We start from the raw sequence: 27750 nt of genomic DNA on the forward strand, positions 1-27750 counted from the left end.
TTAACAAAGTTTCCTTTACCAAATTGGAAGATAGCTCCACCTTTTCCCCCTTCTGTCCTACTAAAGATGCAGCCCTTAGATTTTTCACTTATGCTCCTCCATTTTCAAAGTGCTTTCCTGTTTTACAGATGAGAAAATGGAAGCCCAGGTGAAACAGTAAAGGAACTGAAGTTTGAACACAAAGCATCTGGGTGCAAGTTCATTGTTATTTGACTTTACTGTGCCTACGTTTATACAGTCACCCGAGATACGCTTCTCTCTGACTGTGCAACCTTAAAAATAATCATAAAAAGTCATGTTTCATATGTATTGTTTCAGCATTTTACCTATTTTAACTCTTTCAATCCCATAACAACACTTCAAGGTAGACACTGTATGTCTACTTTACCAAGGAGGAAACAGGTTAAGTTAAGTAACTTTATCAAGGTCAACTTTATTAACTTCACATTTTGATCAAAAGCCCTAATGAACTGTTAACTCAGCTTTTGTTTTTTCTTGTTTTGTTTTTTGGTTAGTGTGTATAATTTGTTGTTGTTGCAATTCATGAGCATATGATACTTAATAATTCTTAAACATGTATAATGTTATTTTACATGTCGTTAGTGTCTGTCTACCTAAAACCTGTAAGTCTTTACTATGTGTAGACATGAAGTTAGGATTAGACACTTGCTAATAATAAATCTCTTCATTTTGTGTAAAGACCTTTTGTGATTGGCTATGCCTACTTTCATTATATTCATTTGTCTTTAAGGATCTCAGTGTGATAATGTACTGAGTGGTTAGATTGTGTGCATTATTTATGATGACTTGCTTGACATTTAAGAGGCTAGCTGCCAGTTTTGGTTAACTTTTAAGAGGATGGCTTATAAAGTCTGTTGTTCAGTTGTCAAGTCGTCTCCGACTCTTCATGACCCCGTGGACTGCAGCACACCAGGCTTCCCTGTCCCTCACTATCCCCTGGAGTTTTCTCAAACTCATGTCCATTGAGTTGGTGATATTATCCAACTATCTTATTCTCTGTCACCCCCTTCTCTACCTACACAGGAAGCCCCCTAAAACAAAAAATTATCCAGGCAAAAGTGACAATAATGTGGAGGTTGTAAAAACTCTGCTCCAGAGAGAGCATCTGACAAGTCTAGTTTTCCTTTCTCAAAAAATATTTTTCTAGGCTTTTTAAGGTTACTGAAGTTGGAAAGAAGCTAGCTGTATCACGCTTTCACACTGGGTCGAGGAACAGAAGGGAACATTAATTGAGTGCCAGGCACACTAGGTGCTTTATATGTGCTATCTCGTTTAGTCTTCCCAGCAACCTGTGAATGATCCTTGTGTTACAGTGATGTATTTAGGCCTGAAAGAAGTCCAGAAGCATTTTGGGGAACTGTTCCCTAGATAAAGATGTTCCATGATGATTACCTGTATTTAGGACCACTTTCTTTTTCTCTCTCTTGGGAATGTCATCCAAGTTCATTTCTTGAGCGGTCACCTCTGAGAGGATAAAGTTCCTTCCCAGGCTTTTTGAGCACTTGCCAAGTCTATTTTTTTAGTCTTTGAAGTACCTGCTATTTTAGGCATGGTGCTGAAAACCAGGTACACAAAGTGAGAGAGCTAAGAGCCCATCTTCTTGGTGGGAAAATAATACCTGAGCATTCCAAAAGGTGACAGAGCTAGCCAGGTGAAAAATAGGGTGTCTGGCTTTAAAGAAAAGTTTGTTTAGAGGTAGAAATGGGAGAGAGCTGCCTCTGTTGGGGACCTACATCTGTTTGGTCTGACTGAAGCTGGAAGGTATAAAGGGGTCCAGGTTTTGTATTGAACACTTTCACCTGTGTGATCTTTCTATCTCTCGGTCCTTCAGCTCCCCCAGACCTAATTTTAACTGTTGAATATCTCCTTCAGAGTGTCTTGCTGACACTTCAAAGTCATATATATCAAGCTAAATTCACCTGTTGTCCGAAAGCTGCACCTTTTTCCATGGTCTGTACGTATGTTAATGGAGCCACTAACTTCTCTTATTCCAAAGTTTGGAACCTATATACTTGATTCATTTTCCCTCTGTGTATGGTTATCAAAGTTGGTCTTTTCTTCTTCAATTATGTCTGATAAATTCCTTTTCTTTTCCATCCTGCTGTCACAACTCAAGTTTAAGACTTTATTTTGCTTAGACTTTATGTTGACTTTCTCACCAGTCTCAAGTTCTGCCTAAGCTTCATTTAGAATAGCTCGACTTATTCATCATAGAAAATACTGTAAGCTCTGAATTGATGTTAGGAAAGGCTGAATCTGAAGAGCCATTGTAACTCTTTCTGATGTTAGTAATTACACATTATTCTGGGTCATGGTTTAACAATTACACATTGTTCTAGGTCATGACTTTTATATCACTTATACATATAAATTATATATAATTTTAATCTTTATTAAAAAGGAAACAAATTGCACTTCTCCAGTCAGCAAATGTTGAACTTTTCTCAAGTTTTTGTTGCCTAACCATTTCTCTTCTATGGACTCCTTTTAGTCTTAACTTCTGTCTTTTACTTCACTAATCTCTCTGCTTTAAAATTGTGTATTAAACCTCGGAAAAGTCTGTAGGTATTTTATCTTATCTTCTGTAAGTATTTTGGATGAGAAAGCAACAGTGTTAGCAACCTCTTTTTTAAAAAACACTTTTTTTTTTCGATTTCAGAAAATTCTCTGGAATATGATTTTTATAAATGGAGCATACTGTTCCTGGGGTGGCCTGTTGTGAGGATTAAATGTGGAAATGTGTGCATAGTAGAAAAGAGAAAGGATGACTGATTATGTGTCTGTAGTGTGTTGCTCAGTGCCTGGTCCTTAGGAGCTATTCAGTTAATGTTTGTTGGGTGAATTATCAGCACAGTGTAGAGTGAGACTACTGAGTTTTACTTTTTTAGATCTTATGCTTTTAACAGTGCAGCCTGAAATCAAGTTTGGCTCTTTTTAGGTGACATTGCATGTTGTTGACTTACATTACAAATTTAATCCTTTAATATTAAAGCTTTTGACTATGAAAGAAAATGAAAAATGGAACTCTTGGAGGTACTTTGTATGAATGCCTTAATAAAGTCCTCTCCTAAGCATTATAAATTAAGGCAGAGTGAGGGTGGTGAAAAGGCAGAGTCAGAGGAAAGCTTCCATGGATGGTCCTAGGTATCTAGAGATAAACATGAAATGATTGGAGCCCAGGCAAAGTCAGAAGGACTTTTGGTTAAAAGGCATTGAAGACTAAGTTTCTGGTATTAGGTATAGGCCTAGACTGAATAACACTAAATAAAACATGAGACCAATATGCTACTTTCTACCTGGAATATGGCTTGACTTCCCTTCCAGCCAATAAAATCCTGTCTGTATGCAAAATATTCAGAATTAAATGGGAAAATATTCAAAATTAAATGGGAAAAAAAAAGAAGAGTGAATCAAAATTCTTGAGCATTCTGGTCAGGATGGAAGCCAGCAGAGCAGTAGTTAAGATCATAGTCTCTGGAATCAGACCTTTGGTCCTTGGTCCTTATTAGCTGGTAATCTTGGTAAGATTGTTTAATGGCCCCATGCCTCTGTTTTCTCACCTTTGAAATGGGTATAATAAAAGTACTTACCTCAAAAGATTGTTGAGAAGATTTCATGAAAAAATAAATATAAAGTTGGCTCATAGTATGTCTTCAGTAAATATTAGCTATTGCTGTTGTGGTACTGTTTATCCTGCTTCTGGCTCCCTACCCTGTTCCAAACTCTGCAATTACACATTAAGCAGAAAAAGAAAAGATCCAGGTATACTCAAGAACAAGATAAACATCTCCAGGGACTGAAATGGAAAAGAAACATGCATTTAGATTCTAGGTTCAGGAGCAAGTGGGAATAACTTTGTGCAGGGGAGCTGGAGTCAGATACCGTGAATGAATCTTGTAGCTGGACTGGGGCTGACTGAAAAGAAGGCTGAAAGCCTCTGTTCCTGGCTGTTGCTTTAAAAAGCTGTGAGTCTGAAGTGGTGACACAGAAGTGGCTGAGCTGCCAGATGGCTCAAAGTTGGGAACTGTAACTTCTCCATTATCAACTGGTATAAGAGCACCAAACTTGGAGGTCATGAATCTAGAAGAGGGGTGGCTTACCTCAAAACCATTGGAAAAAGGAAGGCAAAGTCTGAACCTGCAAATAGATAACGAAGACTATTATTTAGAAAATAAACACAACCACCAGGAGATAAACTCACTTAAAATCTAATGGAATTGTTAGAGCAATTTCAAGCTGATTTTAAGTATTTTTAAAGATTCTTAAAAAGATAAAAGAAATAATAGTTATTTTAAAAATGTTATAAATAAAAAATAGTAAATATGAAGTAAATGGCTATATAAAATAAAAAATAGTTACTGAAATTAAACAACAAAAGTTGGTTAAACTCCAGTCCAAACACATTTAAAGTGAAAATTAATTAGTTGGAAGATAGTACTGAGTAATTCACCCAGTTGTAGTACAGAGAAATCAAGAAATTTCAAGAGAATATATATATTATATGTATATATACACTTGTGTGTTATGTTCAGTGATTAAGTCATATCTGACCCTTTGCAACCCCATGGACTGCAGCATGCCAGCATCCCTGTCTTTCACTGTCTCCTGGAGTTTGCTCAAATTTATGTCCATTGAGTCGGTGATGCTAACCATCTCATCCTCTACCACCCCCTTCTTTTGCCTTCAGTCTTTCCCAACATGAGGGTCTTTTCCACTGAGTCAGATCTTCCCATCAGTCAGTTCTGTCGCTCAGTTGTGTCCAACTCTTTGCGACCCCATGAACTGCAGCACGCCAGGCCTCCCTGTCCATCACCAACACCCTCAGTCCACCCAAACCCATGTCCATTGAGTCAGTGATGCCATCCAACCATCTCATCCTCTGTCGTCCCCTTCTCCTGCCCTCAATCTTTCCCAGCATCAGGGTCTTTTCCAGTGAGTCAGTTCTCACATCAGGTGGCCAAAGTATTGGAGTTTCAGCTTCAACATCAGTCCTACCAATGAACACCCAGGACTGATCTCCTTTAGGATGGACTGGTTGGATCTCCTTGCAGTCCAAGGGACCCTCAAGAGTCTTCTCCAACACCACAGTTCAAAAGCATCAATTCCTTGGCATTCAGCTTTCTTTATAGTCCAACTCTCACATCCATACGTGACCAATGGAAAAACCATAGCCATGACTAGACGGATCTTTGTTGACAAAGTAATGTCTCTGCTTTTAAATATGCTGTCTAGGTTGGTCATAACTTTCTTTACAAGGAGTAAGTGTCTTTTCATTTCATGGCTGCAAGCACCATCAGCAGTGATTTTGGAGCCCCCCAAAAATAAAGTCAGCAACTGTTTCCACTGTTGCCGCATCTATTTGCTATGAAGTGATGTGACTGGATGCCGTGATCTTAGTTTTCTGAATGTTAAGCTTTAAGCCAACTTTTTCACTCTCCTCTTTCACTTTCATCAAGAGGTTCTTTAGTTCTTCTTCACTTTCTGCCACAAGGGTGGTGTCATCTGCATATCTGAGGTTATTGATATTTATCCCGGCATTCTTGATTACAGCTTGTGCTTCCTCCAGCCCAGCATTCCTCATGATGTACTCTGCATATAAGTTAAATAAGCAGGGTGACAATGTACAGCCTTGACGTACTCCTTTTCCTATTTGGAACCAGTCTGTTGTTCCATGTCCAGTTCTAACTGTTGTTTCCTGACCTGCATACAGGTTTCTCAAGAGGCAGGTCAGGTGGTCTGGTATTCCCATCTCTTTCAGAATTTTCCACAATTTATTGTGATCCACACAGTCAAAGGCTTTGGCATAGTCAATAAAGGAGAAGTAGATATTTTCCTGGAACTCTCTTGCTTTTTTGATGATCCAGTGGATGTTGGCAATTTGATCTGTGGTTCCTCTGCCTTTTCTAAAACCAGCTTGAACATCTGGAAGTTCACTGTTTACATATTGCTGAAGCCTGGCTTGGAAAATTTTGAGCATTACTTTACTAGCGTGTGAGATGAGTGCATTTGTGCAGTACTTTGAGAATTCTTGGGCATTGCCTTTCTTTGGGATGAAATGGAATGAAAACTGACCTTCTCCAGTCCTGTGGCCACTGCTGAGTTTTCCAAATTTGCTGACATATTGAGTGCAGCACTTTTACAGTATCATCTTTTAGGATTTGAAATCTCTCAACTGGAATTCCATCACCTCCACGAGCTTTGTGTGTAGTGATGCTTCCTAAGGCCCACCTGACTTCACATTCCAGGATGTCGGGCTCTAGGTGAGTGATCACACCATCGTGATTATCTGGGTCATGAAGATCTTTTTTGTATAGTTCTTCTGTGTATTCTTGCCTCCTCTTCTTAATATAGTCTGCTTCTGTTAGGTCCATACCATTTCTGTCCTTTATCGAGCCCATCTGTGCATGAAATATTCCCTTGGCAAAAAAAAATAAAATAAACATTCCCTTGGCATCTCTAATTTCCTTGAAGAGATCTCTAGTCTTTCCTATTCTATTGTTTTCCTGTTTCTTTGCACTGATCTCTGAGGAAGGCTTTCTTATCTCTCCTTGCTATCTCTCTTTGGAACTCTTATCTCTCTTTGGAACTCTGCATTCAAATGGGTATATCTATGCTTTTCTCCTTTGCTTTTCACTTCTCTTCTTTTTACAGCTATTTGTAAGACCTCCTCAGATAGCCATTTTGCTTTTTTGCATTTCTTTTTCTTGGGGATGGTCTTGATCCCTGTCTCCTGTACAGTGTCACAAACCTCTGTCTGTAGTTCATCAGGCACTCTGTCTATCAGATCTAGTCCCTTAAATCTATTTCTCACTTCCACTGTGTAATCATAAGGGATTTGATTTAGATCATACCTGAATGGTCTAGTGGTTTTCCCCACTTTCTTCAATTTAAGTCTGAAGTTGGCAATAAGGAGTTCATGATCTGAGCCACAACTCAGCTCCTGGTCTTGTTTTGCTGACTATATAGAGCTTCTCCATCTTTGGCTGCAAAGAATATAATCAATCTGATTTCGGTGTTGACCCTCTGGTGATGTCCATGTGTAGAGTCTTCTCTTGTGTTGTTGGAAGAGGATGTTTGCTATGACCAGTGCGTTCTCTTGGCAGAACTCTTATTAACCTTTGCCCTGCTTCATAATGTACTCCAAGGGCAAATTTGCCTGATACTCCAGGTGTTTCTTGACCTCCTACTTTTGCATTCCGGTCCCCTATAATGAAAAGGACATCTTTTTTGGGTGTTAGTTCTGAAGGTCTTGTAGGTCTTCCTAGAACCATTCAATTTCAGCTTCTTCAGCATTACTGGTCTGGGCATAGACTTGGATTACCATGATTTTGAATGGTTTGCCTTTCTAAATGAACAGAGATCATTCTGCCGTTTTTGAGATTGCATCCAAGTACTGCATTTCGGACTCTTTTGTTGACTCTAATGTCTACTCCATTTCTTCTAAGGGATTCCTGCCCACAGTAGTGGATATAATGGTCATCTGAGTTAAATTCACCCTTCCCAGTCCATCTTAGTTCTCTGATTTCCTAGAATGTCGATGTTCACTCTTGCCGTCTCTTGTTTGACCAGTTCTAATTTGCCTTGATTCATGGACCTAACATTCCAGGTTCCTGTGCAATATTGCTCTTTACAGCATTGTACCTTGGTTCTATCACCAGTCTCATCCGCAACTGGGTGTTGTGTTTTCTTTGGCTCCATCCCTTCATTCTTTTTGGAGTTATTTCTCCACTGATCTCCAATAGCATATTGGGCACCTACCGACCAGGGGAGTTCATCTTTCAGTGTCCTATCTTTTTGCCTTTTCATACTGTTCATGGGGTTCTCAAGGCAAGAATACTGAAGTGGTTTGCCATTCCCTTCTCCAGTGGACCACATTCTGTCAGACCTCTCCACCATGACCCATCCATTTTTGGTGGCCCCACTTGGCATAGCTTAGTTTCATTTAGTTAGACAAGGCTGTGGTCCGTGTGATCAGATTGGCTAGTTGCCTGTGATTGTGGTTTCAGTCTGTCTGCCCTCTGATGCCCTCTCTCAGCGCCTACCATCTTACTTGGGTTTCTCTTACCTTGGACGTGGGGTGTCTTCATGGCTGCTCCAGCAAAGCGCAGCCGCTGCTCCTTACCTTGGACGTGGGGTAGCTCCTGTCGGCTGCTGCCCCTGACCTTGAACGTGGGGTAGCTCCTCTCGGCTGCTCCTGCGCCATCGCAGCTGCCCATCAGGTGGCCAAAATATTGGAGCTTCAGCTTCAGCATCAGTCCTTCCAGTGAACATTCAGGGTTGATTTCCTTTTGTATTGACTGGTTTGATATTCTTGCAGTCCAAGGGACCCTCAAGAGTTTTCTCCAGGACACAATTCAGAAGCATCAGTTTTTCAGTTATCAGCCTTCTTTATGGTCCAACTCTTACATCTGTAAATGACTGTTGGAAAAACCATAGCTTTAATTATCCAAACCTTTGTTGGCAAAGTGATGTCTCGGCTTTTTAATACACTGTCTAGGTTTGTAATGTCTTTTCTTCCAAGGAGCAAGCGTCTTTTAATTTCATGACTGCAGTCACCATCTGCAGTTATTTTGGAGCCCAAGAAGATAAACTCTGTCACTATTTCCATTGTTTCCCCGTCTATTTGCCATGAAGTGTTGGGACCGGATGCCGTGATCTTAGTTTTTTGAATGTTTAGTTTCAAACCAGTTGTTTCACTCTCCTCTTTCACCCTCATCCAGAGGCTCTTTGGTTCCTTTTCAGTTTCTGCCATTAAAGTAGTATCATCTACATATCTGAGGCTTTTTATATTTCTCCTGGAAATCTTGATTCCAACTTGTGATTTATTTAACCCAGCGTTTCACTTGATGTACTCCACATGTAAGTTAAATAAACAGGGTGACAATATACAGCCTTGCCATACTCCTTTCCCAATTTTGAACCAGTCCATTGTTACATGTAAGATTCTAACTGTTGCTTCTTGACCTGTATGCAAGTTTCTCAGGAGACAGATAAAGTGTTCTGGTATTCCCATCTCTTAAAGAGTTTTTCAGTTAGTTGTGATCCACATAGTCAAAGACTTTAGTGTAGTTAATGAAGCAGAAGATGTTTTTCTGTAATGCCCTTGCTTTCTCTGAAATCCAACGAATTGGCAATTTGATCTCTGATTCGTCTACCTTTTGTAAACCCAGCTTGTACTTTTGGAAGTTCTTCCTGGCAGTACATATATATAAAAATTGAGGCATTAACTAATGTCTAATTAGGAATTCCAAAAAGAGGAAAGAATGTGGATAGTGGAGAGGCCATGTTGTTTGTTTTGCTGAAAAGTTTTATTTCAATTTAGGATTGAAGGATTCATTAATAAACCACTAGTTACACAGTAAATAATTTCAATATTTAACACAGGATTATTTGACTTAATCTCAACATATAGTCATTTCTTTACCACTGGAGCCACCTGGGAAGTCCATATAGTCATTAAAAGAAAAGAAATAGAAACAATAGAGGCAGTACCATATGCATCACCAAATTGGCCAAATTCTACATCCAGACTTGAACAGCAGTGGGAAGTCCTGAGTAACAGCAGTCTGGAGTCCTAGTGGGGAAAGGGCCCTGGGTGGTCTGTCGACCCCATAGGTGAGACTTCAGATTGCAATTTTGGAGGCTCCTACTTATTATAATCGCAGGCCACTTGACTTGCTGGTAACAGTTGTGTGATTACAGGCAGGCATGTAGTCCACGCAGGGTCCAGGCAAGGTCAGAAGTTGGTCAGAGGTCTGCTCCCTTACTTCTGAAGCCTGAAGACTGCCTCCATTTTAATTTCCCTAAAACATGTTAGAAGAAATGATGACTGAGAATTTTCCAGAATTTAAGAAAGATGAAAGCCCTCAGGTTGAAAGGGTATTCCAGGTGTGTTTAAGTGACATCATGTGGTATTTGTCTTTCTCTTTCTGACTTATTTCACTTAGTATGATAATCTCTAGGCATCCACATAGCTGAATATGGCATTATTTCGTTCTTTTTAATGGTTGAGTAATATTACACACACCACATCTTCTTTATCCATTCTTCTCTCAATGGACATTTTGGTTTCCATGTCTGCTATTTTAAATATTGCTGCTGTGAACATAAGGGTGCGTGTATCTTTTTGAACTACAGTTTTGTCTGGATATATGCCCAGGAGTAGAATTGCCTGATCATGTGGTAACTCTATTTTTAATTTTTTGAGGAACCTCCATATAGTTCTGCTTACTGGCTATTCCAGTTTACATTCAAATTGTGGGTTATTTGTGTTTATTATTTTTTCTTTTTTTGTATTTTCCAACTGTTCTACATTCAACATACATATTAGGACTTGATTTTAAGCTGGAGGAACTTGATGTATGCTGAATACATATTTTGGTCAAGTGCTGAGTGGCTGAGTATCATCATTATAGAATGGACCTCTGGGATACTAAGTAAATCTGAAACTCTTTAAAATAAGTGTTAAGATTTTCGTACAGGTTATAATCTTTTCATCTTTATTTCTGAAGTCCCCAAAGCTCTGAAAACTGGAAATTTGAAAAAACGGTTTGAGATAGAATTAATTTGCCAGCAAAACTTGAACGGGTGTGAGGCTCCCTAAGTATTTATTTGTTGCCACAAATTTGCTGTAGATATATCTGCTTGTTAATGGCATGCTGCATGAAACCTTCCTGGGCAGTTTACAAAATATAGTACATAGAGTGTATTACCTTCCTAAAATTCAGAAACTTCTGAATCTCATAAAATTCTGGCCCCAAAACATACGTTGCCCCAAGGGTTCCGTAAAAGGATTGAGGGCCTTTTGAAAAATTTAAATACTCAATTTTTTGTTGTTGTTCAGTTGCTAAGTTGTGTCTGACTTTGTGATCTCATAGACTGCAGAACACCAGGTTTCCTTGTCCTTCACTATTTCCTGGAGTTTGTTCACTCATGTCCATTAAGTCAGTGATACCATCTAACCATCTCATCAAACTCTGTTTTAAAAATTCTGTTATTTAAAGTTTACTATTGTGAGGGAACAACAGTTTCTCATCAGAATCACTTGCTAAAATATTCCTGCAGTCCCCATTCTACAAGTTGATAATTCTAAATCAATGCTTGTTTCAAAGGTCTTGTTTGGCTAGTTCTACCATAGTACTTGTGCTGGTTATGTCATTGAGTTATTAGGTTTTTTTTTCCTTTCTGATAGTAACTGACTAAGGTAAAGACTTCAGGTTTTTGAATTTCAAGATTTAGAAGGCTTATTTCACTGGAAGTGGCCTCATGAACTGAAGTTTCACATACTACTTGAAGATGATACCTTTTGAATATTTTCCAAAGCAGATTTAAAGTTGTTGCCCTCACTTCTATGTTTTACTTCTGGTGTTTTTATTTGTACTTGTGCCCTCACAATATTTCTCTAAATATGTTTCCATTTAGAAAACAATAATTAGCTTCCAACATAAGAACATCTGAATTTCCACTTGGAATTTGGCTTTCATTGCATGCATGCCGATTTCAGCACCTTCTGTAGAATAAGAAATTGTGTACAGCAATTATGTAAGAAACCCTTACCTTCTCAAGACACAGTTTGTTTACTTATTAACAGGCTCTCACAATTTTGTCAGCAAGCCACACTTAGTTATTAGTAAACCCAGCTATTTTTCTGTGTTAGCTGCAAATATAAGATTATAGGTTTGGAAGTAGCCTATGTGATCACTGATCACTCACAAAATTAGCGGTTATTGGAAATGATAATGAAGTAGTTACTTGGCTGTTTTGCCTTCTAGAGGCTGAGGCTGGACTTTGGTGTATTCCTAGTAGAACCATTTCTAATTCTCAGAGAGACTCAGTTGATTCAAAGAGCGGGAAGTCTAGCCAAATATGACTCATTCTAGGAGTGCATCCCTTGCTTCTATTATCCTCTCGTTTTGAATTTATTTCTCACACAGGCCATCTTAAATGGAGTAAGAAAGACAACATTTTTCATCCCTAAGCCCACAATCTCATGAGCCCAAAGGCAAGACTTTCCACATCTGTTTAACAGTTTTGAGAATATTCTGATTGGCCCTGCCTGGGTTACATACCCACCATTGAACCAATTAGTGTCTCAGAGGTTGGGATTTTGGCCAGCCTTGGATGTACTCTTACTCTTTTTTCTGTGTGCATGCTTTTATATATGATGGGGAGTGTATGGATGTTCAAGAAGACACTATAATCAACAGCTCCACCATGAACTTGAAGGGTGCAGGAGGTGGTGTCATTCTCTCAGCAAGAGAAAAATTCATTATGGCACTTAAAATATTTACAAAAACAAACAAACAATCCCCTCCTGTCTCCTGCTGCCACTGGAAACCTCATTCCTCAAGGTCCAGACAAAGTCTGTCTTCCTTATAAAATTTTGGTAATCACTACGCCTGGGAATGGCTCTCTCTCTGGTGGCTGGTACTTTATGCTTTGTATTATTGCAGTGCACAGTATGTGCATGTTTTATCTTGTCTACTGCTATGTGAAGTCAGGAAACTAGTTGAATAACTCTCAATGCTTTGTAACTAATTACTTCATTGCAACATAGGCCCTAAAGTTCAATGAATTAATTAACTCTTTAAAGAGGTTTGAAGCTTATCTTTGTAGTATTCAGTGCTGCAAAATGGAATCATATATTGACTGTAAATTGTTATCTGTTCAGAAGAGTTGATAGAATTCTTACCTGAAAATGTTTCATGGTTCTTGGACCTTTGTTTTTTATTGTCATGTGGAGTGAGCTTCTGTGTGAAATAAATCCAATGCTGGAGGACAGAGGCCAAGAGATGCACTCTAGACTGCATTTCTGTTCTTCTGAGGACTATAGTGAGCTTTGACTATAATAATCATTTCATGCATTTGTCCATAAGGAAAATTACCTCAAGATAAATATATTTCTCCTATATTAATGGCTTCCCAGGTGGCACAGTTGGTAAAGAATCTGCCTGCTAGTGCAGAAGATGCAAGGGACTTGGGTTCAATCCCTGGGTCCGGAAGATCTTCTGGAGGAGGAAATGGCAGCCCATTCCAGTATTTTTGCTTGGAAAATTCTATGGACAGAGGAGTCTGGTAGGCTACAGTCCATTGGATTGCAAAGAGTTGGATACAACTAAGCACACACAACCAACCAACCAACAACCCTATATTAATAGAAACGTTTTATTAAGGCCATGTTGTCAGTGTTTTCTTTCTTAAAATAAATATAGCACAACTACTTATTTGGTGGAGAAATGAATTTTCTGAAAGAGTGAATTTACAAAGAACTCAGTGACCTATCAGAATGATCAGTCTTTTCCCTCTGGGTTTGCAAGTCCATATTTAGTGAGATTATTTGCATTGTAATGAACTCCAAAAGCACTGAAGGTTAGCAGTATTGTTCTTGATTTCATAACATACTGTGTTAACAATGTACCATGTAACCAATAAGTGATATTGCAAAATGGTCTTTTTAAGAAATTTGTCTCTATTGATTCATCCTAGAGGGGTCACTTGAAAACTGTTGAAATAGAGCAAAATAATCAAATTCAGATGCCTTAGGGTTCTCAAATTCCTTTAAGCTTGATGTAGCAAAGTAAATAGTTTTACCCTTTGAGCCCTTGAGCTGAAGTCTGGAAAGCCATGTTAAGTTTCTGAGTTAAGCAAGTTAAAAAAGAAAATTTTATCTTTTTAAACAAATAAACAGTTCAAATGTGTTGTCTTTGAAGTTAACCACATTAGAGATTTGAACATTTTCTTATAGGCATGGCTGAGGAAGTCTTGGGTTCCTCCTAAAACAGAGTTTTTCAGAAATTGTTTTGCTTATGCAGAGCTCACTAGAGACCTTCAACCTCACTTCTATGGGAAGCTTGAATAAGTTACATTCCTGAGAAGCCTTGTTAGTATCCTGTAACTATCACATCAGACTCAAAGCTCTTTAAATGCTCTCTTGTTGAACAAGATGTTGCTTCTTTTTACTCATAAAACAGGTTAAAGCAGGCTTTCTTAGCCTTTCCCTTTTAGAAGCTGTTTTGGTGTTTCCAAAGAATGCCAGGGAATGCTGGTATGAGTAGGAGTAGGAACAGGAGTGGGAAGAGATGTCTAGGTGTGCAAACCCTAAGGTAGGGTAGGATCTCACAGAGTTGAAGTTTCCTGCAAATCTCAGTATTAGGCAGATGTGGTTTTGAAATAATAATTTACAATTTCACATGATTTTTTTGAAAACTCAGAACATGTTTTAGACCCTTTAGATTGTTAGTGCCTGGGGAGGTACTTAAAATCAGTCTCATATTTACCTTGTGTTTAGAGAATTGAAGCCCAGTGAGGTTAAATATGAGTCATGTAACATAGCTATTAAGTATCTGAAATGAAATTTGATGCCAAGTCTTATAATTTCTCATTATCCTACTTTCTAGAATAGGAAATGAAGTATCAGGGTTTTTTTTGTTTGTTTTTAGTTTTTTTAAAGATAAAAATAACATATGAATATGTCAATAACTTTCACTTACCTTTTCTCACTGATCCTCACAAGGCCACCAGGTAACTGCCTTCTGCTGAGGAAATAGACCCTGGGAGGTTAAGCGTCCCTAAGTAGTAAACTCTCATTTCACACTCAGGACATCTGATTCACATTTCTTGGTGTGTGTATTACACTCTGAAGACAGAAATTGAGAACTTGTCAGAATAAATTCTGTATGTGCGAGATAAGCACACTATTTAAGGAAATCTGTTTTCTGTTTAGTAACCTTGTTTAGATTTTTGTCTTTCAAGTTCTCTTATTCACATATGTAAGTGTCCAACCCTCCTCACCCCCTAAAATAAACCTGTGGGATATACTTAATTGTATGCCTTGCAATGGATTAACTCATTGAACTTCAGTTTTAAGCAGGTTGTGTTTTCCATTAAAAGCCTTTTTTGTTTGGCATAAGCAAATTTTGCTTATGTTTTGAGAGTTAAAATGTTCCAACTAAGAGAACAATTTCTGGTAAATTTTTATTTGCTTTGCAGATTTTGTACTTTTCTCTGATATTGATGATTTGAATGTTATGACTTAGCATTGTTAATTATTATAATAATATGGGATAACTATTAGTGTCCACAGAATTTAATATGCTCAAGATTATAGAATAAGTGGCCGAGATAGGGTTCAAACCTGAATCTGTCTTAATGTTTAGTAATTAGCTCAAATATTCAGGTATTATATAAACAATACAGCAGGAATCAATAGTGATTTGTGGGAGTAAAAAAAATAAGCCCTTTGCTTCAAAAATACTCCTAATTTATATATGAAACTATTACTAGTAATCTAAAAATCTATTAATTAATCTTTTAATATTATTAATAATTTAAAATTTTATAAAAATATTCTACCAAATCTGAGATGGCAGTGGTGAGAATTCTTTTTCATTAGAAAAGACCTGCAGCCACAATTAGTCTTGGACCTCATGTAGAAAAAAAGCAACATTTTAAAAGAAATGATAAAATGTTCAGTTAGCCTACTTTTAAGGATATGACTATAACGTTTCATTAAATTCAACTGGTACTTAAAAACTCAATTTTATAATGCTTAATAACCATAGGAAAAAGGAAGTAGGAGAAAGAAAATGCAGATCTATGAAAAGAAGAGGGGGAAGTAAAAGGAAGTGATTTAAAAAAAGGACTCAGTTCCTCTTAGCTATTTCTGATTTCTGCATCACTTCCAACATCAGACATCTCTGCTTTTCAGCTTTTCACTCAGCTCTGAAGTGTGTATGTGAGTTTGTGAGAAACTTCTTGTTATGAACTGTAATACCTGTGGTCTCTTAGGATGGTACAAGGAAAAAGAGCTTTGCATTATTAATCAGAACACTTGGATCCTATTAAAGTCTCTGTCTAGATTTGTGTATGCACCTGTGAAGTGAGTAGTCTAAATTAAAAAGCTTTTCAAACTAGATCATGAATCAATTTGTGTGTAGAAAAAGTAGTATTTTATAAAAGGAAAATAGAAAATGTCAGTGCATTGAATATGGTTAGGATAAATACTGCTTTATGAAATGTTTCTGTTATGTGTATTTATGGAGTATTAGTTGCAGTGCAAAATGTATTTTCACAATGAGTTGATTTTTCTGTCCTAAAATTTAGTGGCTTAAAAGAGCAGCCATTTTATTATAGTTAATGGTTTTATGGGCCAGGAGTAGCTGGTGAATTCTTCTGCTCCATGTGGTATTGGCTAGGACCCCTTGGAAGTGCTTAGCTGATAGTAGACCTGGTCTGTTTTGGCAGAGGTGACTGGGAGTCTCAACTTAGCTGGACTCCTCTTTCTCTGTGTAGTTTGAGTGCCTCTCCGTGTGGTTTCTTCATCTTGGTAGTTGGACCTCCTTGAGAGCAGCTCAGGCCTCCAAAAGACCAAGGCAGGAGCTCGTAGTCCTTTATGGCTAATGCATGACCCAATTTGTCTATCTAAGCTTTTAATTCTGCTGCTGTCCTTTGAATAATGATTCATTTCAATAATCTACTCCCCTCCCCTCCCCCCCCCACACACAAATAACATTGGAAAATGTGTCAACTTTCGGTTTTGAAGTGCAGAGTTTAAATATGTATATTATTTTCCCATGGTATATAGTGAGTTTTAGGTTTTTGGAGAAATAATTTAAGGTCTACACGTTTCTGTGGAGTCTTAAGTTTGTTACCTAATGCTGCCTAAAAGAACTGCCTTCTTATAATGTTTGGAGATTCCATTTGTATTTAATTACTTTTTCCCTTCACATATAGTCAGTCTGGAGCTGTTACGCTTTTGTCGAAATCTGGAAAAGTGCAAAATCTGTTCCCACCAACCCTCATTCCACCCCACAGTAAAGAAAACAAAACCATTAAACGTTTTTGTTGTAAATCTAAAGGTTGTTATCACAAGAAAAAAAATCTTTGTTACTGTGTATGGTTATGGATGTTAACTAGACATTGTGGTGATCATTTGCAATATATACAAATATTGAATCATCTGAAGCTAATACAATGTTAGGTGTCAATTATACCTGCAAAAAATATATTCATTTTTGTAAAATGTAGATTTTTGTGATGTATTTTTAGCTGATAGAGACTTTCTAGAATAGGACTATTTCCTATGATAGAATTGTAGAGATTTTTTTATATATACTATTTATTCTGTATTGGGGTATAGCCAATTAACAATGTTGTGTTAGTTTCAGATGAACAGCAAAGGGACTGAGTCATTCATAAACATGTATCCATTCTCCTCTAAACTCCCCTCCCATCTAGGGTGCCAGGTAACACTAAGCAGAGTTACATATGCTGTGCATAGGTCATTGTTGTTTATCTGTTTTAAATAGAGCAGTGTGTACATGTCCATCCCAAACTCCCTATCGCTTCCTCCCATCCTTCACCCCAAGATCTGTAGAGATCTGAAGAAATGTCGATGTCAGAGTATTTGCCCATATTTGGAATATTAATAGCAGTCTCTTAGGATATAAGTAAAAGGGATTTATCTTACCATACCCTTGGCTATTTAGAATCCCAGATCTTGAAGCAGTGTTTGAGTTTACCCCTGGCTTTTTGGGGATGGGTTGGGCTGGTTATTTGACTAGTTACACTGGAGAGTAATTGTTTTTTTGCCTCTGTCTGCAGACAAATGTCTTGTTTTTCAGATAAACCACATTCATTTTAAATGTTCCTCCACCCCAGGCTATTCTTTCCCACCAAGAAAGACATGAAGATAATCAAGATTTCCTTCAAAGTAATAAAGGAGGAGAATGTGGAAAATGATAAGAGTTTAGAATGAAATCCTGTGTATTTAAATGCCAGTATTTAAAAATAAAGATTAAAACCCGCCCTCAAATGAAATGGGAGTGGGAATACCTAGGTATATTTTAAGCTCGTAAATAGGCTTGTGAAGGTAAATGTCTTATCTCAACCTCTCGCAAAGTGATATGTTATAGATGCTTAGTTGCACCAAAATAACAATTTTTGAAATAATATTATATATACATACATACTTGTGTACATACTTTGTGTATGTAAACATATGTCAAACCCTGATATTAGTAGTCCTATCACATTGCAGTTCTCTATGAACTTTTATAACTATTGGGGCAATAAAATAATCTGTTCTTAAGGTTTCTTATGCCTGATTCTCTCAGATGCAGTGAAGCATTAGAAAATCTGTACAGCCACCCACCACAAAAGCTAGTGATCCTTCCCTTTCATTTGAGACTACGTGATCACATCAAGTAAGCAATGGGTGAAGTATCTCCATTGAAAGCACTCCAAGGGGTGCTATGGTATGTATGCTATATTTATATGTATATCGTTTTAATTACACTTGAGTTAGAATGTCTGTTGTGCCAACTAAGAGAAGACACTTCAAAGATTACATTTTCCCCAATACAACAGTTTTGGTGGGCACATCTCTCCCTCCCAGGTTTCCCAATAACAAGGAGACTACTATCATTACCACGTCCACTACCACCACTTCTATATAAAACTTCCAAGTGTTTCAATTTTAAATACTTAGTTATTACAGAAAAGCAGTCTACCCTGTTTCCACAAGGAGGGGTTGCACTGTTTCTTTCTGGACCCTGAAATCCAATTTCAGGTCAGTCTTTAGGCTGATGAGAGCCAATGCGAGTCTGTGTCCTGTCCTATAGACTGTGAGAGAAGATGGCCCTCTGCCCATGTAGTAGGGTTGAAGACAGGGCCTTCAGATCTAGATCAGTCCTCTTCAGTGGAAACTATGAAATTGCAGGTTACTGTTGTTAGAATACCCTCTTAGGAAAAAAAAAAAAAAGCACAAAAAAACACTGAATAAAGAGACCAGTTTCATCATCATTTCTAAAAAACTCAATAGAAACTATCATTCCTTAGAACTCTTTGGATAAAGCTGCATATTTTTTACTCTTATTTAGAAAATGATAGGCACCAGTTAGTTAGGGGATATACCCAAGGACAACATGAATATGTAAAAAAATTTTTTTTCTTACAGTGGTGCCTGTTGTGGACATTTGTGGTTTCAATTTCTGAATCTTGAAAGATCTTGCTAAGACATAATTTGTAATTTTCCTAAAGCCTAAATTTGATTTGCACAAGATCAATGGCTGAAATGGGATATTTTCTTCGTTTTATAGTAAATTGAACCCTTGTATTCATTGTGTGCCTCTGAATTCTTGCAGAGTGGTAAAAAAGATATTTTTCTCTGTCAAAAATCAGTCTTGTGATTTTGACAGAAATGAAATTGTGGTTGAAATTTAAAAAATGAAGAGGTCTAAGAGATGATTCTTGGTGACAATTAGGAGTCTTGGCCAAATTAAAGATAAAACAGCAGATTCATTGTCTGCTTAGATTTAACTATGAATAAGTACACATGGAAAAAAAAGAAGCAACTTCTGAAAGTATTTCCTATGATGCTCCAGCTAATAAGAAAGCTGTTGATGGACTATTACATTGTATGGGTTGAAGTCACAGTATAGTGGTCTGAAACTTGGATGTTTATAAAAGTCTCAGACTTACGTCAGTCTGTCTTGGGTTTACTCTGATCAAACACTGTCTAGTGGTAAGTAGTCCCAGTTCTGGAGTCATACTACCAGAGTTTGGATTTCTGCTCTGTAACGTGTGACTTTCAGCAAATTATTTAACCTTTTTGAGTTTCAATTTCTTCAAGTGTAAATGCTGATAATAAAGTATCTTCTATTATGGTTGTTATAAATTCAAATGAGATAGTACTTGAAAGAGATATATAGCATGGTTCCTGGCACATACTAACCACACATTAAGTTGTACCTTGGAGAAGGGCATGGCAGCCCACTCCAGTATTCTTGCCTGGAGAATTCCATGGACAAAAAAGCTTGGTGGGCTACAGTCCATAGGGTCTCAAAGAGTTGGATGTGACTGAGCACACATGCATGCAAGTTGTACCTGTTGTTTTTCTTATATACGTATTTAGTGACTGCTGGCTTCCCTGGTAGCTCAGAGGTTAAAGAATCTGCCTGCAATGCATTAGACCTGGATTTGATCCTGGGTTGGGAAGATCCCTTGGAGAAGGGAATGGCAACCCACTCCAGTATTCTTGCCTGGAGAATCCCATGGACAGAGGAGCCTGGCAGGCTACAGTCCATGGGGTTGCAAGAGTCGGACACGACTTAGCAACTTAGAGAGTGACTGCTAGCAGGTGACTGCTAAGGTAGAATGGTTCCCCTCTTAGGGTGTTGTTCAAATGAAACTGCATATACAATTATGGACAACCATTTAGTCTATTAATGGAAAACAGTAGGCACTACAGAGTTAAGAAAGACTAGAAAGAAAAATCTGTTTCCCAAATTTTTATTTCTGTCCCTGACCACTCCTAGAACTTGTCCTTTGAACTTGATTCTTGCCTTTTCCATTAATCTTGGTAATAGCAGCACCATTTACTCAATTTAGTCCAAATTTACCCAATTTAGTCTAAAATCTAGGAGTTACTCTTGAATCCTTTATTTTCATTACTCCCCCGTATTTTGCAAGTCCTGCCATCCTGCCTCCAAAATGTCCATTTACTTCTATGTCCACCACTATTTTTGTGGTTCAGATCACAATTATTTGTCATCTTTAATACTGTAATAGGTTATTTATTTGTTTGCATCAGGTCTTAGTTGCGGCATGGGGGATCTAGTTCCCCAATCAGGGATTGAGTCTGAGCCCCCTGCATTGTGAACACAGAGTCTTATCCACTGAACCATGAGGAAATCACTGTCATAGGCTTTTAATTAAGTCTTTCTGCCTTTATGCTCCTGTGACCCATTCTCTGCACCATAACCAAGTTGCTCTTTTAAAACAATATCAGATCATGTCATTCCTCTGTTTAAAACTTAATTATAGTGGCTTCCTGTCTTGCTTATAACAAAATCTAAACTTCTTAGGCTCATCAAAGCTAAGACATTCTGCTGCTTCTCTGACTACAGCCTTTCATCTCTTCCTTGCCTTTTTTTACACTGGCCTTCCAGTTATTTTAGTAGTATCTGTCTGGAATCCCTTCCTCACTTTGCTCTTCTTTGCTATTCGGTTTCCTCCTCCTGGAGGCCTTTACTGACAACAAACTCTAAATGAGCCTTTCTCTGTGTTGATCTGGTTTTAATTCTCTGCATAGCACTTATGAGCATTTAATGATCTTATTTATTTTTCATCCATATCCCCTCACTAGAATGTAAGTTCTTTAAGGGCAGTACATATTCTTGGTCATTGCTCAGTCTCCAGTGTTTTGAGTAGTAGAGTAGAACTCAGTAAATATTTGTTGAGCTAATGAGTGACTGATGCCTGCCCCCTCTCCTTTTTTTGGCTATGCCTTGGATTGTGGGATCTTAATTCTATGACTAGGGGTTAAACCCCTGACCTCTGGTGAAAGCATGGAGTTATAACCACTGGACCACTAGGAAATTCCTGAGTGATTGATTCCTAAAAGCTTGTTTGTCAAGTACCAGATTTATGGTAAAATAAAAATAAGAAAACATCTTTTACATAGAAACTATACTTCATAAGATTACCAGCAATACTTTGAGTAGCGCTATTTATTCTGTGATGTCCTTTTTAATTTTTATGTTAAAATGCCCTTTTATAAAATGATAGTGCTGTATTCAGTTATGTATGTTTAAATATATATTTAAATACATATTCTTGGCAGCATAAATGGGAAGCTGTGTTGTCCTATACTTTTAGGTTGGAAGTTTTCTTTGACTTTTAGAGATTTGTGGTTCACTGAAAATAAAGAAGCACTGTGTGGGTGTTCTTGGGAGGGAGTTTTGCTAAGAATTCTTACTAAATAAAGTTCAGTCAATCAAATGTTATTATATTCTTCAAATTCTCCTGGGAAATAAATTGTCAGTTTCCGTTTAAAGATTAGGTTCTGTTTGAATATGTCATGTTAAAGTGAAATGTGACATAAGAATCTACAGACAATAATTTAAAGGAAATAAAAATAGTGAGCCTCGTATCTTTTGAGGTAATATGTTTAGCGATGTTTCTTTGAATAACCTTGAGCATTATGAAAGCTAAGTAAAACTACACGTTTTATTTTCATTAAAACTGACAAACTCTTAAAAAAAAAATCTACCTAATTTGTATTGAGTCACAAGTGGACAGTTTTGTACACCCCCCCCACTGTCCAGTAAGAACTGAAAGGGACCTGAGATGTTGACTGTAACAAACGATCTTGCATTTCAGATAAGGAAACTAATGGTCAAAAGGCATACTTTTTTTTTGGTAGGCCTAGGCTTAGAATTTCCATCTCCTTATTCCTGTGCTTCCCAGGTGGTGCTTGTGGTAAAGAACCTGCCTGCCAAGGCAGGAGGTGTAAGAAACACAGGTTCCATTCTTGGGTCTGGAAGATCCCCTCGAGGGGGGCATGACAGCCCACTCCAGTATTCTTGCCTGGAGAATCCCATAGACAGAGGAGCCTGGCAGGCTATAGGCAGTCCATAGGGTCACAAAGAGTTGGACAGGACTGAAGCGACTTAGCACGTAAGCATTCTAATTTTGCTTAGTTAGGGATGTAATAAATTTTTGCTACTGTTAATGCGAAATGAATAGTATACAAATCTTTGTTCACATTTGCTCTATTTTATCTATGATAGTTTCCTGAAACATGGAATTGGTGACACATATTGCCACAAGGCTTTCTAGAAATGTACCATTGTATGGAAATACTTGTTTTATTGAACCCTTAACAAACTGGTTGTGTTTGAAGAGAACTTTGCTATTGTTTTGAGGTTGGAAGCATTTGTTGAAAAGGTAAGTCTACATATTTGTTATAGTACCCATAAATGTATTTAACTATTTGGGGATTAGCTATCTACGCGCTTTTAGTGGCAAACTAACCACATGATTAGATAAATAGAATATTTGCTTATCTATCTTTACATGAGTAAATTATTCTGACCCACTGATCTTGATTCAGCTATTTGAATTGGAAGAAGGTTAGTGGAAGTTAAAAATTCCAACTGACTGCTTTTCCCTAGAGTGACTGAATAGGATTGAAATAGATTGCTTAGAAAATTGATCAAAAGTTTTTTAGTAGTTACTCAGTAGCTAACCGTGTGTTCATTCGTATGTGTATGGTTGAAAAAAACTGGGTGGAAGAGAGGGTAGGGAAAGATTAGAAAAGGAGCATGAAAAGCTGAGGAAAGGAACATGCTATGAATAAAAAAAGCTGCTGCCTTTATCTGGAAAAACATGTCTTTTATCTCTACCTGATTGACTGTAAAAGAACGATCACACATGTACCCTGTTTACTGAAATAACATTTTTATATCTATACCTGCTGAAATGAACTGTTACTTGAGTACATTTTAAATAATATACTTTTTTAAAGTTGTGTTGACTGGTTTTGAGTACAAAAAAACAAAACAAAGTATTAGATGCGAAGTGTCACTTCTCAAGTTGTTTTTTAAAAAAAAAAACTTTGAATGTGATATTTTAACTTTATTGAATATTTGAACATTGCAGACTTTTATCATCCCTTAATAATATACAATATACTATATTTGTTTAAAAGCAGGGTTTCAAATCTAGCTTTTTTGTGTACCACCTTTCTTTACCTTTATTATTAAAAATAAAAAGTAAGTGTCAATAAAAGCATGAGTAAAAAAGTTCATTTATTTTTCACAGGGCCAAGTTCATGTTAGCTTTCATATCATGCTTCTCAGAGATATAATTTTAACAAGTGTGGCAGTAACAAAGTAATAATCATGTCTTGTGCTAAGGACTCTATTAGACACTTTACTAGAATGAATTGTTTTAATCTTCTCAATGCCATGAAAAGTATGTAATGTGTAAACTCATGCAGGAAGTCATGTAAGGGTTCCAAATCACTTCTGTCTTGCTACCTTTATAATCTTGCTACTTTCCTTTACAGCCTTGCTACTTAGCATGGCCCACAGAGGAGAAGCAACTGGCAACATCTGGGGGCTTAAGGAAAGGCAAAATCTTGACCACAGAGCTTGCTGAATCCCTATTAATAAGATCTCTCAAGTGATGTGTATTAAAGTCTGAAAAGCACCATAGTACATCCCATATTAAAAGTTGCATGGAGATTTTGAAGTTTTTTCTGAGAATTATTCCTGGCTTTACTTTAGTTCATCCGGGTTGTGGTTGTTGTTCAGTCACTAACTTGACTCATGCGGTCCGACTCATGGGGTTATCTATTAACATTTTCCCTTAGAGGAGAAGGCAAACTGTTGAATTAGTCAATGTCTCCACTGCTTCAAATTGCTATCCTGCTGCTGCTTTGATTCATGTCCTGAGGAACAACTGACTAGTTCTGCTTGTGGACATTTGGTCAAAGTCTCAATCAGCCAAGACTCTGTTTTTAATAGCCTTTACTTGTGGACTAAACACATCAGATTTATAGTGCAGGGCTTCCTTCTAGATAGGCATTTTCCAAATTAAAGAAAATAATGTTAAAAAAAAAGCATTTTTGAAGAAAACTTGAAATGTTTTGGAATACTTACATTTTAGATTGTAAGAAACCACAGATTTGTGTAAATTGATCTACTAATTTAATTTTGTGAACATAATTATTCTGTCACAGGGGCAATGATAGGTAAGAAAAGCAAGGCTGGCTTAGAATAGCACTGTCAGGAAGATATGTAAGACAAAATTAAATTTCTAGTAGCCACATTAAAAACTAAACAGTTTAATCTTAATAGGTTTTATTTAACCCAGTGTAGCAAAGTACTATTTTAACATGTAGTCAACATATATATATAAACTATTTCTGAGATATTCTGTAATTTTTTGTACTGTCTTGAAAAAGTACATATTTATCTGAGCAGTGTCTCAGTTTGGATGCTAAATTTTCCACAGTGAAATGTATGCAGTGAAAAATACTGTGTTTAATGGAATAATGTTTTACTTTGCTTTTGGTTTTAAAATTTAAACTAATTAAAAGGAAATAAATATTTAGTTCCTTCAGTCACAGAATGCCCATTTCAATGTTACATGTTGGGGTGTGTTTCTAATGTAACTGATTTCAGATTATGGAATTGATCCCCATCCAAAATGCTTAGGAAATGAATGCCACTGGAGGTTATGGTCTGTTTATATAAATATTTGTACACAGAATAAAAAGGGAATAAACAAAAGCTATTTAGATCATAAAACGTTTATTTCCTAACGCCCCCATGTCAGTCCTTCCCGCAGTTGGAATTGATTTACCTGTCTTTTATTAGTGGTTCACAAGTCCTTTTACCCCCGCCAAATTGCAAGGTTAGCGCCAAGAGTTAGGTTCTTCCAGTTTCGCCCTGTGACTAGATGCTTGCTCAGAGCGCTGCATCCTTTTCAGGAAAGCGAGGACGTAGGACAGTGTGTCGAGCTGGATAGTCTGGGCTAGTTTGGCCTGGAGGTTTTAAAAGCTACACGTGTTAAAAATACGGGAACTTGTTAAAAATACCATTGTACGGGCCTCACCTTTCTAGGTTCTGATTCGCAAGTTTATACTGAGACCCTGGACACTTCCTTATAAGCTGTCCTAAGTGTTTTTAAAGTCCAAAACGTTTGAGGACCACCATACCCAGCATTTGACTCTTAAAAGGCTGCGAGTTCTAATTTAACACGTCGTGCTGCTGTTGCCACGCGATCGATTCTACCCGGACTGAGGTTGCCAGGCGGCTGCTGTTTTTCTGCAGATGGGTTTTCAGGCTGTTAAACCCCCTCTCTGAAGACTGCCCTGACATCGCCCCCGTCCTTAAGCCCAGTTAGAGCGACCTGGGCTGGCCGAGGTAGACAGCGCCGTGTGACTGATAAACCGGTTGCCTTTCGGGGCGGCCATTTTTGAGGCGGGCACCCAACCTCGTGCACCGTAAGCCGGGAGCGGGAGGTAGGCAGTTACCAGAACTCAAGATGGCCACCGAGCCCGCTAGCCAGCCCGCTAGCCCGCGTGCCGGCACGAGACGCGCGGGCGGCTTGCCGTGGCCGGCGGCGCCCTGGGCAGGTCCTCGGGCCGCCGGCCCGGGGCGGAGCGCCCGCCCCTTCCGGGCGCGGCCAATCAGCGTGAGCGACCGGCTCGGCTGGGGCCGCCCGCGCGCGGGGTGTGTGAGGACGCGCTCCCGGGTCGCTGAGTGCCTGAGCCCAGAAGCGGTGGCTGTGGTACCTGCTGCTGCCACCCGTGCGGACGCAGAGCATCGGACGCGAGCGCTGTCGCGTGGGTCTGGAAGGTGAAGCTATGACGGCCATCAGGTAATGAGTCTGGGCGGCAGCCTGAACTGCGGGTTGGGTAGGCATTAGCCTCTCGGCTGCTGAGAACTGTCGCTCCTGCTCTTGGGTGTTCTGGAGCCTCCCGGTGCCACCGGTCCCCCTCATGTGGAGGCTCTCTGCACTTTTCATTTGATCTTTTATGCCTTCCTCAGAAGTTTTGGGGGCTGAGGCACATGGCGGAGACCTCTGAGTAGCCGCATAGCTGAGGTAACCCTCGCCCAGATTCCGGGTTTGAAGCTTGCTGGTTAGTCTAATGGATTTCTCATGAAAAATGTAGCTGTCTTCCCCACACCCCCCGGATGGCCTGAGGCCTGGGAAGTGTGACGTGCACCGGGCGTGTCCATGCCCGCGTGTCTTGCCTTCTGACAACTTCGTTGGTGGCCCAGTGCAGACCTGCAGTGTTGGCCCTTTGATGCAGATAGATTGCCCCGAAGTTTTGAAATTGTGTGTCCTCACAGTGTTTGCTTATGACTGGAATTAGTACTCTGGTTCCCAAGGTACCATCTGTTTACCTACTTTTATCTGAGAGTCCCGGCAAAATGAGTTTCATAGTATACAATGAGAGCAATAAACGGAAAAACTTCACCTCAATTGCTCTTCGGAGTTTGGAAGGTTCTTTATTGTTAATGGCCCGGTCCAGTGTCTGTGGGTAGCATTGACCAAATGGTTACCTCATACTAATGCAACTATTTATAAAAAGATAAATTTAAACAAAAAGAAAGAGATAAATTGCCTTATTTACCCAGTGTTCTGAACAGCCTCTTTTATTTTATTTTATTTTTTTTCCATTTATTTTTATTAGTTGGAGGCTAATTATTTTACATCATTACAGTAGTTTTTGTCATACATTGAAATGAATTAGCCATGGATTTACATGTATTCCCCATCCCGGTCCATGTATTCCCCATCCCGGTCCCCCCTCCCACCTCCCTCTCCACCCGATCCCTCTGGGTCTTCCCAGTGCACCAGGCCCGAGCACTTGTCTCATGCACCCAACCTGGGCTGGTGATCTGTTTCCCCTAGATAATATACATGTTTCAGTGCTGTTCTCTTGAAACATCCCACCCTCGCCTTCTCCCAGAGTCCACAAGTCTGTTCTATACATCTGAGTCTCTTTTTCTGTTTTGCATATAGGGTTATCGTTACCATCTTTCTAAATTCCATATATATGTGTTAGTATACTGTAATGGTCTTTATCTTTCTGGCTTACTTCGCTCTGTATAATGGGCTCCAGTTTCATCCATCTCATTAGAACTGATTCAAATGAATTCTTTTTAATGGCTGAGTAATATTCCATGGTGTAGAGCATTTGACTGCAAACAGCCTCTTTTAAAGTAGACCTTGGCCTTCTTGGCCTTCCCTGGTGGCTCAGCTGGTAAAGAATCCGCCTGTAATGCGGGAGACCTGGGTTCTCCCCCTGAGTCGAGAAGATCCCCTGGAGAAGGGAATGGCTGCCCACTCCAGTATTCTGGTCTGGAGAATTCCATGGACTGTACAGTCCATGGGGTCGCAAAGAGCCCCACAGGACTAAGCGACTTT

At 38.6% G+C, this 27750-nt stretch overlaps 1 protein-coding gene and 1 long non-coding RNA gene across 5 annotated transcripts in view; both read left to right on the forward strand.

Moving 5' to 3' along the window:
• The window catches only part of ADK (adenosine kinase), a 533995-nt gene that overhangs the window by 1775 nt on the left and 504470 nt on the right, over positions 1-27750 (forward strand). Inside the window, exon 1 of one of the 4 annotated variants that reach the window (XM_070470874.1) lies at positions 18150-18275. The exons of 2 other annotated variants lie outside the window; for them this stretch is intronic. In XM_070470874.1, coding sequence (XP_070326975.1) covers positions 18232-18275 — 44 coding nt within the window. In that variant the 5' untranslated portion in view covers positions 18150-18231. Of the gene's footprint in view, positions 1-18149; positions 18276-26084; positions 26194-27750 lie in introns of those variants that run through there. One more of the 4 variants, XM_070470875.1, reaches the window with a different exon arrangement.
• On the forward strand, positions 18282-24057 carry LOC110151171 (uncharacterized). Its single transcript, XR_002317973.2, has 2 exons — positions 18282-22749; positions 23873-24057. It is a non-coding gene; the product is annotated as an uncharacterized lncRNA (long non-coding RNA).

The sequence above is a fragment of the Odocoileus virginianus genome, chromosome 7, assembly GCF_023699985.2.
Source record: "Odocoileus virginianus isolate 20LAN1187 ecotype Illinois chromosome 7, Ovbor_1.2, whole genome shotgun sequence".
NCBI classification, from domain to species: Eukaryota; Metazoa; Chordata; class Mammalia; order Artiodactyla; family Cervidae; genus Odocoileus; species Odocoileus virginianus.